At 39.9% G+C, this 14,294-nt stretch overlaps 1 protein-coding gene across 2 annotated transcripts; it reads left to right on the plus strand.

The window, feature by feature from the left end:
* Positions 1-4,594: 4,594 nt before the first annotated feature.
* LOC135234285 (hemicentin-1-like) lies at positions 4,595-11,392 on the plus strand. 2 transcript variants are annotated; one of them, XM_064298737.1, is made up of 7 exons: positions 4,595-4,738; positions 5,180-5,233; positions 7,576-7,824; positions 8,094-8,357; positions 9,078-9,359; positions 10,309-10,414; positions 10,994-11,392. In XM_064298737.1, the coding sequence occupies exons 1-6, from the start codon at positions 4,693-4,695 to the stop codon at positions 10,398-10,400; spliced, it is 987 nt and encodes a 328-aa protein (XP_064154807.1). In that variant the 5' UTR covers positions 4,595-4,692; the 3' UTR covers positions 10,401-10,414; positions 10,994-11,392. The 2 variants fall into 2 exon arrangements, with proteins under 2 accessions (XP_064154807.1, XP_064154818.1); XM_064298748.1 differs by having other exon boundaries at positions 4,633-4,738; positions 5,183-5,233.
* The last annotated feature ends 2,902 nt before the right edge of the window (positions 11,393-14,294 follow it).

A 14,294-nucleotide genomic window follows, 5' to 3' on the forward strand; every position in this document is an offset into this window, starting at 1 on the left:
CGCAAGCAATTGCCTAACCTAATTACAAAAGTAAGTTAAACCTTAGTAGTCGACATGTCCTAAATGAATTACAGATATCTGCAATGTGAATCCGGTTACTCTAAGAAATTATATCTAATGCAATTGCCATAAGCATCTGCATAGGGAAGGGAAGGGTGGGGAACTGGCGCCCTCTAGCGGGGCCCAGCTGAAACGGTGACACTTTCCGCTTAAAAAGTGCAATAAAAATGCAGTCTGTTAAATACATTATTAAAAGCTACATTTTAAAAAATCTAAATTCCTACATATACAGTATAATACTGCACAACGAAAATGGGGGGTCTCAACAAAATAACACCTGGTAAAATGGTTTAAAAATGAAATAAGGCTTGAAATTAAAACCGTCACTTTCACCCATCAAAATTGGGAGAGCGGGCTCTAGCGAGTACACAAAACACAAGAGGCTTAGTGATGGGTTGAGGTGGGGTTCGGTGTCTTGCTCAGGGACACTTCGACATGCTGAGGGCAGGGGATTGAACCAGCAACCCGCCGACTGCCAGACAACCGCTCTTACCTCCTGAGCTATGTCGCCCGTTAATTAATGTAATTATTGCGAAGGAAAGGCAACGAAAGATATGCAATTTGTGTGAATTTAAGTTTAATTTATCACCGCATGCACCGACCACTGGCGTATCCTCCTTATCAAAAAGTCACAGGAACCATATAAAGTGTACAAACGAATGTTTAATTGAATCTTTAGTGGGACAGTGTGGTGACACGCTGCTCCCATGAGCACGTAAAATTAAACCGCTTGTACGGGTTACTGTTGAATTGGGTTATGGGTTATCCTGACCTGTCCAGCTGAGATTGCCTGGGACCCAATAATATTCTCTATAAAAGACGTGGAGATGTAGACGTATGCACATTCTTGATCAGACATAAGGTGAATGGGTTAAGGCCTTGACCGGTACATACTCTCAATGGGTTACTGTAACACTCTGGTCAGTTTTGCAAGAGCAATAAGATTTCAGTTGTCTTTCTGCCAGTAACATAAATCCTATGAACTAATATTGGACAGTTATAATTCATCACTGAAAAAATGATGACCACAAGAACAGCGTTGCCAATCGGATATTGCGTTGGTACATATCCGTAAGAACGTCTTTGTCCTACTTTATTTTTTGGGCAGATGCTGAAATAATATTTTGCAATACTGCCTTTAAGAGTCAGTAATGCCTAAATATGGAGTGCATTGAACTTCTTCAACTGTCATTCGCCACCTTGACAGAATATTTGATGAAACTGCTCAAACAAATTAAAACAACAAATTTAATCAATGCTATTAAAATAAATGTGTGTAAATAAAATATTACTTTATATCTTCTACTCAGTGCTAAGCATTATATATTTACATTTGAATTATGTTAGGCTATAATGATTATGACTGTATTGCAAATGCATATAGAAAGCATATTTTGGTTATGATGATAATGATGGCAATGATTAGGAGCCCAAGCAGTGAAGGTACACGAAAGCCCATTGTACTTCTTGGTTTTATTAATCCTCCATAGATTTTCACAGTTCAGGCAAAACCCCCTGTTTTTTCCCCCAACCTTTGCACATAGATGATTACTCCAAATGCCAAAATTGTATTCAGCAGTATTCATCTGCAGCCTGCAAGACTACAAACCAGTCCCACTAAAAGACCTGCCTACTACAAGGCACGCCAACTCGACCTGAACCGTGACAACCTATTGGTCGGTTTTAATGCCAGTTTCAAACGTGTTACTCCAATCACTATTTAGTGTCTTTAAGGCGTTTCACATTGTACAGTTTTCACAAGTCCAAGCAAGGGCATTCTTGGAGAAATTAGACTTAGTTACACGACCATTAGGCTACTTGATTGATTAGCATGCATGAAATACCGAACTTTCACATCAGCTGCATTCTCAATCAGCTGTTAAAAGTACAGTAACATATTTAGGATTCACTGAGGTTTGAGACAAAAGTCTGTTTAATTCATAATGGGTTCAGGATTTTTTTCCAAGAATTTTCTGTCGGCACCAATTGAATTTTCGCTAGGCATTTGTTGATTATGAGCTTCAATCGTGAAAACCTTTCATGCATTTGTAGTAAGATTGGGGATGTTGTTATCTGCTTCATTTTCATCAATTTCAGGTTTATCTTTCATCAGATCAAGGCATTCTAACCATTCCAGTTCTGACACAGGATATATTTGGGCCCACGTGGTAATGAATGTTTGTTTGAACTCCTCAGAACTTCTCAACCTGCAAATGAAGGTTTGGTTGGTTGGTGGCCTGGAAAAACTGAAGCAACATGCCATTTTGTTTTTCCTGCATGTACTGTATGTGAATGTCCTGTACTGTCCTTTTGTACACTGTTAACAATCACATGCAACTCCTCATTGTATTCTGGTGGGATTTAACCTGCTATATATTTGTCAACAATTTCAACAACTTCTGCATGAGGATTTTTATCAATTTATGTCATCCCCAACCCAAAAGAAACAGTGATATAACAATTATTTTATACCCCCAATAGGTGCTATTGATATTATGACCTCTTTTATAAAACAATGCCACCTGTGATCATTGCAGCTGTAGCTGGGTTCCATTTACTGTAAGTTTGCCACTTTTTTCTGACCAATCTAGTTGTTCCACATCTACCTAGCTACCTTCTTGTTTCATACTTGAGTGCATGATTTGTCTGAAATTTCTCACTCCCTCTCAGCTCGTGATTTTTAAAAATTTCCTGACATTTCACAATACCCTTTTCTTTGACAACACTGTTACTTTCAGTAATTATATTTTTATATATTTCCTGCACAGAGCATTGCATTGTGACTTCCCTTGATGCACGTTACTACCTCGTAAGGGTTTCGATCACACTGGTTTAAGTATATTGCATTTCCACTTCTTGTTAAACTGACAAAGCCTCCAACAACATGATAACTTGGATAAATATTCCATTTGTTTGAATTAAATGCCACAATGGTCGTTTTTAACATTTCTTTGCGGTGGCAAAATGTTATAATTCTATAGCCCATTTTCTTTGGTTTTCCATGTTTACCTTTCAACAATGCATTATAGAGTGGACAGGGGCGGCAGTGTAGTATTATGGGTAATAGGGAGTTGGTCTTGTAGCCTAAAGGTCGCAGGTTCGATTCCTCGGTTGGACACTGCTCTTCTACCCTTGAGCAAGCTACTTAACCTGCATTGCTCCAGTATATATAGCTGTATAAATTGATACAATGTAAGTCGCTCTGGATAAGAATGTCTGCTAAATGCCTGTAATGTAATGTAACTGTCACAGGCACTTGTGCTAGAACATCACTCACATTTAAGGGGTTCCTCCTCTCTGTTTCTCCTGTTTTGACCTCGCTCACCATGCTGCTTACCAATTGCATGCAACAAGTGTGAAAGTTTAGAAATGCATCTGTAGCGCTTTGGAAAGCTATCACGGTATGTCGCACAGTTTCCATCCTGAAGACCTTCACTGCTGCATTTTATGGGAGTCAGTCACTGCACACTATCCACTCTGTCCGGCAACTATTATCATGCAGATAATTGTCACACAGGGTACGGTTTTAATAGCATTTCACTTACTGAAACAAATCCATGCCTCTGATCTCTGATGACAGCTCTGCTGTATTCATACAACAATTCTCAAATTTTGAGAAATAACTACTGCTGCCCTAAGGATGTTGTGTTGGTTTGGGTGTGGCTTCTGCTTTATAAATAGTTTCCAGTGCTAGTTGCCCTGCCCAGCAATCCATCTATAACAATAGCTATCTAACTAAACAAATATCAATCGGAAATTTAAATGTGAATCTGACACAAAGGTAAAAGACATGGTTCTCCATGTAAAATGCCAACATCCGCACCAGATCATCTGGAACACTTTCGCTTGGCCAGTTCTTCCGAATTAGGTGGAACTGTAGCCCTGAAGAGGAGTTTGTTTCGAAAGCTACATCTGTATACAACTCATTTTAAAAAACAGACGCTCTAAGAGTCCGATTACGCAAGGGTGCTACATGAAATGGGCTACGCTATTGCGAAACATTATGCTGATTCTGATCACGGGCCCCGCTCGCACGCGCTTCGATACACAGGCTTTGGAGTAGGTCTTCCAGAAAGACGTGGAGATAATTGTCAAGATTATTGGATCACTGGATTTTGCACTTTCAAGAAAACCTCTTTAGTTTAATTGATGACGCCTGATCACCCGTCCTGAATTCAGATGAGCATACGTTTCACTTGCTGAACACAGGAACTCGCTCTGGTGAATGCGAGGCATCAATTGTAAAGCGCTTTGGATAAAAGCGCTATATAAATGCAGTCCATTTAATTTAGTAATTGCATTTTAAAGATGTAAATAATGTACATATGGGTTACGCTTAAATGTTTGAAAATATTAATGATCGTTAATTCCCTTCATAAATGAATTGCAACTGATGTTCTCACTAAAGAATGAAATTCTTTGGAAATGGGTGTGAACGAAAATACATGAAAAAATACTGTGCACATGACCTCGGTGCCCTCGATGAGTGTGAGTGTGCCCTGAGTGTGCACGATCTACTGTCAGGGGAACCGATGCAATTTTGGAAATTCCCTAGAATGAGTCGACATCACTAATATAAGAGCAACTGGTTTTGAGTGAGTTCCGCAACACACTTGCAGTCATCGTCAAACTATGAACCCTACTCATCACCCCGCTTGGCTTGTGCTGACACTCACGGGTATGTTGCTGTTGAAAATACTGTACAATACATATATAAATACGTAATATTTTTCATGCGTAGAGGGAAGATATGTTTTTCATGAATGTCTTTCTATGAATGCATAATCCTCATGCAAATCAAACAGCTTGTAAAATACACGTTAATTGATGCATTCTTTAGGCCATCCTGCGTTATCGAAGATTAAATCTTTATTAATATTCCTCACTCAGTGAGCAAATCTAGACGTCAAGAGGGGTGGAAATCTGAGACTGAGAGACGGACTAGGTTGACTCTAATATATGTCAGGTTTTACACAGAAAAAGCCTCTTACAAAATACATCCTATTCGGCTAGAAAACATTCACCTTTCGACCAATGTTGTCGGGTTTTCACCTGAATGGCATTTCACCGTCTTTTCACCACAAAATTCTCACTGCATATGTTCTGCTGTGTTCTACAGCAGGAGCCGTGAGTGTCATCTTCCCCCAGAGCGTCACTGCGTTTCCAGATACAAGTGAGTTTCTCTCCTCCGTCTTTCTAGAGAGTAAAGACATGCTTGTTGCTAGTACACAGGTTATGTTCGTGTAATCCAGGGGTGTCATGCAAGCCAAAATTCTGGGGGGGGGGCACAATTAGAGCGAGGGGCATGGGGGTCCTTCTCCAGAAAAAAACTGAAAATAACGACGCAATTATTTTCAACCTTCACTAAATCAGTTTTTGTAGCTCAGTAATCTCTTTATATTAGGGTAAATACTGTGTATTTATTTAGAAATTTTCATGTCAATTATTTGTGCTGTTATGGTTATTGAAAATGACACTCATTCACTCACTTCTACACTAGCTTCTACACTGCTGCCACTTTTCTTGAAAAAGAGCTAAATCTTGTCTGCCTCACTCAAAAAATTTAAGGGGCATACATTCACATAAAAAGACTATATCCACAATGCAAATTAATCTAGAGAACATAGATAATAAAGCCACATATGAAAGGAACCTGCCAACATGGTAATAGCTGTATTTTCAAACACAATGCATAGGAAGCAGCATGAGTACAGATGTGACTGTGCTGACATCACATAGCAGTGTCTGCTCCATTGCCAATAAAAGCTCAGACTGAGCAGTAGTAACATATTTTCCAAATTGCTCAGATCCATCATCGCCACTAGCCTAAGTACATATAACCTGTAACCACACATACACACACTGATATAACTAGAGAGAGAGGGGGGGGAAGGGGGGGGAAAGCAATAATAGCCAAGTGTATTGTTATTATTATTGTCATTATTATTATTATTATTATATTATTATTGGTATTGTTATTATTATTATTATTATTATCATCATCATCATGTTGTTGTTGTGAGAATCATCATTAGGCTATTCACTTATCTTTACCTGACAGCAACTTTAACTGCCTGATCATCATCATCATCCCTTGATTGGTCTGAAATGGTCATATGAAAGCCGGAACAAATCTTTCCATTAAATCTGCATACATTTCCATGAAGGAAAAATAGCCTATCACTATAAATCTCACCTAAGATAACCTACCTCTTGCACTATCAACCTCCTGACTGAGGACAGGGCTGGGGCTTTCTGTCGTTTTTTTAAAGAATGACGAGGTTTTCCTCTGCATCTTCACCTGGAGATATCAAATGGAATTCAGTGTTTTGCTAACTATAACCTGTGATAGTGGTGGTAAAAACTATCAGCTCACTGTCATAAGATTCACACAGCTCTCCTTTGCCAATGTTAAATAGGATGCTATGCTATCACAAATCACGACTAGCTAGCGAGCCAGAAGGCTAAACAACCGGACTGAGGGATGGCTACTAACTTTAGCTGGTACTAGCCAACTATCTTGCAAAGCAAACTATGCCTATATTTCTCAAATGCAATTAAGTGTGTATAACTAATTGGATTTCATTTTCACACGTAAAAAAGGGATTGATGCTCTATTAACCACTTCAGCAATACACCGTTAAGCTGTAGCCTACATCTCCTCCAGCATAGATGCGCAACAGACTGAGTGCTGTGTGCGTGCGTACCTGCTGATACGAACCGATTTCACCCAACAACTTTTGGAAGAAACCAATACCTGATTTCAGTGTTGTGTTTCTGCATTACTGGCCGGTACACGTTAGCTGTATATGGAATGGAAACCGAAACGTCTCTAAAATACGCCTCATCGCGATGACCTGTTGACACTAAAAAAATGTGTTGAGGTCAGGTCAACAGAATGACCGAAAATGACCGAGATGAGATCCTTATTTTTTGACGTTTTGGCACGGTTAGTTTTCCGCAACTGTTCGCTTTGCAATGGCTTCTGCTAAACCGAATCATTGGCGGTACAATACAGAGTACACACAGTCATAAACAACTAAATTGTGCAGTACTGTCTACATAACGCTGCATAACTGTCTACCATATAATGCGTTGCAAGCACACAAGTACAAACTGTTCATATACTGTAAAGCAGTATTTGATGGAGATGTGACAGTGAACCCTAAAGTGTGATGTCAGTGACTCACTGATTTGAAACATTTATTAAGTTTTGCTTTGCAGCACAGCATGTTTTTGTTGGTCCTTTATGATTAACAGGGCGTTCTCACAGCGAGCAACTAGTTTGATGGATTGCACAAGTTTACTAGGCTGAGGGAGGGGCAGGAGCTTCCTGTTGTAACCCCTTATTGGTCTCGTGCAATAAGGCTGGGTGTCACAGGAAATCGAAGGCTTTCCCCATTCGGGAAGTTACCTCGAAAAATTATTACACACGCATTGTAACAGGAAGAATCATGGGTGCTTGCTGTGTGTTTTTTCAATAACATGGTTTGTGCCCCCTGCCCCCCACCACAGGAGGTCCATATTTTACTGAGATCGAAGGGCCTGACTTGTTGACAGCTGGGGAGGAGGCTGAATTCACCTGCACGGCAGACTGTACCCCTCCGTGCGCGTACAACTGGTCTGCGAATGGAAAACTTGCACAGGGTCAAGTTTTAACAGTCACCGCCAATGGCCTGCTCAGCTCGGTGGACCTGGAATGCATCAGCATCAACCCAAAAAGCGAGGAAACGTCCCGTCAGACGAAGAAAGTTAAAGTGGAAAGTGAGACTGCCGAGTCCTTCTCTCTTGCTGACCTGAGGGTCAGGAAGATCCTGCCATTCCGATCATTGTATTGATAACGTTTAAGACAGTGACAGATTCTGTAGACCAACCGGATGGTCAGGCCTGTGCTCTTAAGACAGAAAGTTCAGTCAAGTTGAAATTTTGTCCAGCGTTCCTCACATCAAGATGTGCCAAATGATTTTGACAATGCATTAGATACGTGTTAAGGCAACTGCCCCATTCTTAACTGAGCTCTACCCTCATTGCAGACCCTGTGTCTGTCAAGCCACCAGCGGGCAAAGAGCCGTTCCTGAAGCGGCCCTTCAGTTTGACCTGTGCTGGCGCTGCTGAAATGTCCTCCATTGCTTGGTACAAGGACAGCTACACCCTGACCATGGACGCTCAGATGACTCTCAGCGCAGACAACGCTACACTCTCCTTTAGCTCTTTGCTGCCCTCTCATGGTGGCTTCTATCAGTGCGTGTCTTCCAAGAGTGGCAGAAGAATTGTGAGTGTTGGACACCTCCTCACCTGTAAGTTTAGCCGAAAAATGACAAACTGATTCGTACCGTACACCTATATTTATTTTTAACCGCCTTGGTAGAATGCCTTGCTCATTGCTTTGCTTGTGAACACAGGATAATAATGTTGCTTGATTATTTGTTATTTATGTTGTCTGTATATTTGTTAACTGCCCAGTGATATAAAATGCATAATGCATGTCAACGTATGACTAATTTATTTAAAGAGCACGGCTTTGCTATAAGAGTCCTTAGGGGCTTGTAGGTGTTACAGGACTGATAAGAGCTGTTGCATCATTGTAAGGTGTCGCTGTTCCTGCTGATGACCACCTGAGGTCGCCAGTCTCCCATCACATATCTGTCCCATTTCCGCTTGTCCTCATGGTTAATTGTTTGTAATTATGGTATTACTGGTATTATTATATTACGTGTTTTGTGTGTTGCCTGCTTGGTCTGAGCATTTGTCTGCTAGCTGCTCACGTCTGTGTACTGTGTTTCCAGTTCTGAGTTTATTCCTTGAATTTCTCTCTGTGCTGTTCTTTTGCCACACCTAGGTGAAGTCCTTGTTTATTGTAGCCGCCTTGCCTCCTGATTTGTCTCTGAGCTTGGGTCCTCAGTTTCTCAGTCGTGACAGGAATGCTAAACCCTTTTTCTTTATCTTAAAAAAGGTAATTAAGGAAATCTGACATCTGAAATGTGTGTGCACATAAATGTCTTATGAAACCCTGACAGATGGATCGCTGAGTGTCAATATCAGTGGGCCAGACACTGTCGAAGTGGGAACGGAGAACACCTTTGTGTGCGAGCCCAACTGTGAAATCGATTGCTCCATCGTCTGGACGTTCAGAAAAGGGTTTCCATCCGGTTCCTTCACACAGAGGAAGACAGTTATTAAATGGACGCCGGACACACCGGACACAACCCAGGTCTTTACCTGTGTGGTAGAGAACACCTCTGCAGGAAAATCAGCCGAGGCTACCAAGGTTGTGAGGGTCATTCAGATTCAGAAACCAGGTACATTCACACAGGTAACCGTTTAACAATCGCTAGTGAACGCTCAAATTTACCTGAAAAGGTAAATTATACCTGTGTATGTCAGCTTCTGATAAATATGTAGTTTGGTGCACTTTCATGTTTGGTTAAGTTAATATCCAGACTAATAACAAAATTTACTAATAAATAATATTAATTTTTTTATATTAATGAAAGACAAAACAACAAAATAATTCAGACAAAATATTTTACTCCACAATGTGGAGTAATTAATTAAGAATCAATGTAAGTACAGTCCAAACCTCAGTTTTGTAATTTGCGTTTGGTTAATCACAATTAACCTCCTTTAGTGTACTTTCACAGTACCACTACGCATTATGGCAAAGTTCATTTCCAGAGAGAGTATTGTATTGTTTTTGCGTAATGTATTACTAAAATAACCGTTTGAAAATGCAACGTGACGGCCAATGACCAGGGTCCCCAGGCGATTAAATTCACCAGGCATTAATAAAAACACTTTTCTTCAAGCTGTCAGTGAGAGATCAAATCAGATTAGGTAATGGCTAATTACAGTAAACCTCTTCGGGTATCATTTCTAAAATGTCGTTTTTTGCTTTCCTTTATCATAAATGAGCCCTTTTCACTATTCATTGAGAATAAATGTGCTTAATGCAAATATAAATAAATATGGGGTGATGTATCGAACTTAACGCTGCAATTTTACCCCCTATCTTGGACCGAAGGTTTGCAACAGCCAGGAAGGAACGGTTTAATTCAGCAGCATATCCCCTCATAATAACGGGCAAATGGGCACCTGTATTTCATCTGCAGTGGCTGGATGAGGAATTCAATTATTGTGTTCGCTGTTTTCAGTTAAAGGGTCTCCACCACCTTTCAGGGTGGAGACCGTTCTCCACCCCTTTTTTTTTAACTGACACCACAATCATCTGTTGCCTTTTTCACTCCACAGTAAAACCCGAATCAGGATCCATGGCACTGAAACCTAGTGCGGCCCTCTGCCTCCTGGTCTGTATGGGAGTCCTCTTTCATTGGGGCATGTGAAGCCATGCAGACAGGTGAGTGACATGTTTTTTTTTTGTTATACATTAATTCTTAAATATGTACATTTTACTGCCAATGGTATGGTATGATTTCCCATGTGAACACTGAACAAGGAAGACCCTTACTGGTACCCCTGTTTTGTTCTTCATTTTGAGTCAAAGGGTAGATTTCTTACACGTCCGACAGAGATACTAAACACATGGGGCGCGTAGGTGGCATGTCGATTAAAATATCTGAACCGACTCCAGAGAATGGGCTTGAATTCCGGGTGTGAATTTGACAAGGTCTTTCAGCTATTTTAAAAATGAAATTATTGTTTAAACACACACACACACACACACACACACAAGAAAAAAATAATTATTAATTAACATTTACTTTTGATTGTGCCTATGAGCCTATTAAATAAATTAGCATGTGAAGAATATAAAAATACTTAAGTATGAGTACAGGCTATTAAGCACATCTAGGCTTACATTTCACTTACAAACTAGAATATCCAGCACTGTGTCATGCCTGGACTTAAAGACCCTGAAGGTGTATGCCTGTGCTGAAGAGCAGCTGTCTTAAAATGGCTTCTCTTTTCTCTTTAGGTTCACGTCCCTACGGGTACCTGAGCTGAACATTCTCTACAGCAGACCCTCCAAACTGCCGGTGCCTTCATATTTTGCTACTTTTTAAATACACCTTTTTTTAAATAACACAATTTTTGTTTATTTCCTGTCCTATTAAATAATACTTTTATCTGACGTATCACACCTAAATACAATGGTAAAAAAAGGAACAATGAATATTAGGAATATTTCTATTTGTTTCACATTTCTATTTGTTGTTCACCTGTATTTGCTTTGTCTATTTGCTGTTTCTTGATATAACATAAAGTGAACATGAGAAATAATTGAATATCAGTTAAAAACAAATATCAATAATCTGCTGAATGAAAACATTGTTTCATTTAAATTCTTCACAAATAAACATGATTTACAGCCTCATGCCTTCATTATAGTTGTTTAAAAAATAAATAAAAATAAAAACTTCACAAATAATTAATGACACTTTCACTGGATGCATTTACATGTGCACTCATATCCTGATATTATTAAGAATAAGATATGGGTCATGTAAACAGTATATTCTGGTTAAATACCTTGAATAAAGCCTTATTTAAATATGGCATATATTGACATTCCATATGCCAGTATAATTTGGGTTATTGGATGGCTATTTTGGCTTGTATACAGCTTGTTTGGAATATACATCTAAATCAAATCCAAGTTTTTAGGACAGTTTATGGTCAGCAGTGCTGTTGCTAGGCTACCCATTGCATTTTAACATGAGCCAGGCAGCAAGCAGTTCACAGGGAGCAAGAAAGGCCCTGCAAAAAAGACACAAAAAAGTTAGCCTTTTTGGTAAAATTTTTGTCCTGTCCCAAAATTTCCTTCAGAATTTAACACAGGGATGTTTTCACCAAATCCATATAGATCATATGTGTATTTGGTGAGAATCGGACAAACATTGTAAGAGATGTATGAAAAAGTTTTTTTTGTAAAAATCCAATATGGCTGACTTTATAGGTTCTTGAAGCAAATTTGATGATGAGGATACGATGAAGAAACCTGTTGCACGTAAGTGAAATGAAATGGCTGCAATTATTTTTTCATTATTAGTGCCACTTAGGGTGGCACAAAATTTGATTTGCATGACCTACATGGTTCAATTTGTACATTTCAAAAATCTGAATAGAGGGTGGATTTAAAGGAGTGGTAGTCAATTTAAGCATGTTCATTTTTAACTTTAAGAATCTTCGACTGAGGGTAACATGTTTCTCAGGGCTGTTGCATGGAAGCTGTGTGAGGGTTCCTGTCAAATTTCACACAGTTTGGGCTTATGCAGACATTGCAAATTAGTATTTTGCAGAGAGCACCCCTTAAGGGCCATGTTGCAGTATAACACTGTGTTCTTGTGCACAATATGGGTTTCGATCATCCCCTTAAGTATCCTTGCAATAAACTTAAATTGGAGGCCATATGTATAATTTGGGCATTGTCAGCCATTTTGATTAAATTTAAGAGGTTGTCCTATGGCTATCTTTGGACAAATCAAAATAGTCTTCGCAATTTAACACAGGTATTGGGCGAAAACTGTAAGAGAAGTATGCAAAAGTTTGTTTAAAAATAAAAAAAAAAAAAAAATACAAAATGGCGGAATAACCAATATGGCAGACTTTAAATTCAGCAAGAAGAAGAGGAAGAGGAAGAAGAAGATTATTCAGCCCCCTAATAATCCTAACAAAAACAATAAGGGTCCTACGAACCCTTGGTACTTCGCCCTCTAATAATAATATTAGCAAAGCAATACGGGTCCTACACGCCCTTGATGCCTGGCCCCTTAGAAACGCATTTGATGCATGGTCTCGTGCAGGTGTGAACAGTAAAATGCACAGTGCGTTTGCAGGAGAGGACCAGTGACGTGGCGTGCCACAGCCAACTTCGTCATTGTGTTTGTGTATGTGTGTGTGTGTGTGCAAGTGTGTGTGTGTGTGTGTGCGCGCGTGTGTGCATGTATGCCTGCATGCTTATGTCATTTTTTAGTGTTAAGCACAAGGGTAAGTCTTTCTGCATAGCATTCCTGCTTACACATAGCCAGGAATGTGCACGGGGTCATGAAGTTGGCCATTGAGCAAACAGGCTGGACCAAGCTAACGTGCTCCTGCTACTCCAAGTTGCCACTCACGCTGGCAACTCATACTGTACATTCTATGATAAATGCTCAGGAATATTTACCTCCAGTTGATGTCAGATAGTACACCCATTTGTTATCATTGTAACTACCTTGATAACGCCAATGCCTTTTGTTTTTTTCCATGATGGACGTGAAAAGGTATGGTCTGCTCGCATGGATATTTGAGGTTTGGCACTCCCTAAATGCCAAGGATGGTCAAAGAGCCAAAAATGTATTGTGGGCAGTCTGTATTCAGGTTGAAAACGGGAAGTGGGTGGGGGCGGTTGGTGCACTGTGGCGCATCACAGACCAGAGACACTGTTTTCCCCAACGCTCTTGCTCTGAGCTGAATATTGTTATTTCTTCTAATGTGCTTCTTTGAAAGTACCAAGGATCCGTGGCAGTGTAACTTTTCTTTTTTCCACTCTAAGAGTTGAACCATTTTTTTCAAATAGGCAGATCTGGTGTGGTCCTTCCTGTAACCTTGTCTCCACTTGGACGTCCTGTTCCTTGCCGGTTTTGGCCCCCTGGTGGTGGAATGTGCTTCCCGCTGAAGTCAGGGCAGCAGAAACCATGCCCATCTTCTGACACAGATTGAAGACACGCCATTTCAGATTGTGCCATGGCTCCTTTGAGCTATCTTTGTAATGGAATTACATTGTAAAGTAAAGCGTGTGTGAATGGGTTAGTGGAGAAGAGAAGGCTAGGGCCTTATGGTAAATCTGGAGGTTCAGCTCAGATGGAGTAGGCGTGGACATTAAAATCTACAGTACCCTAAATGCTGCATTAAACAGGGCTTTCTTCCTAACAGAGGCAATGCCATGCAAAGTCACATTAAAGTTTAAAAAAAAATTTTTTTACTTAAGTGTTCAATTCTGAAGTAAACCCACCCACTAGCCAGTTACTCGCTCAACCAATCAAAAATCCGAAGAAAAAAAACTCAGGAGGAACAGTCGTTTATATAGACAGGCACAGAAAGAAAAAAATTGTTGATTGTCTTGATTGTTCGGAAGTGGACGTGGTAGGCAATTTAATTAACATGTAATTTCATCTATGCAACATTTGATGAATAAACGAACGCTGGCTATTATTAACGGCAACTTTGATTGCTTGAGCAAAATCAGATGGTTGCTGGTCAGCAGCTAAACTAGGATTGAATAATTAACTTTTTAT

This window comes from Anguilla rostrata, chromosome 1, assembly GCF_018555375.3.
Source record: "Anguilla rostrata isolate EN2019 chromosome 1, ASM1855537v3, whole genome shotgun sequence".
Lineage (NCBI taxonomy): Eukaryota > Metazoa > Chordata > Actinopteri > Anguilliformes > Anguillidae > Anguilla > Anguilla rostrata.

What these genes read in the sequence shown, in the direction of transcription:
- LOC135234285 (XM_064298737.1), top strand. Translation starts at nt 4,693, where the DNA reads ATGAACCCTACTCATCACCCCGCTTGGCTTGTGCTGACACTCACGG. An exon ending in GCTTGTGCTGACACTCACGG is followed by an intron (nt 4,739 to 5,179) that starts GTATGTTGCTGT and finishes TGTGTTCTACAG; the next exon opens with CAGGAGCCGTGAGTGTCATC. An exon ending in GAAGAAAGTTAAAGTGGAAA is followed by an intron (nt 7,825 to 8,093) that starts GTGAGACTGCCG and finishes CCCTCATTGCAG; the next exon opens with ACCCTGTGTCTGTCAAGCCA.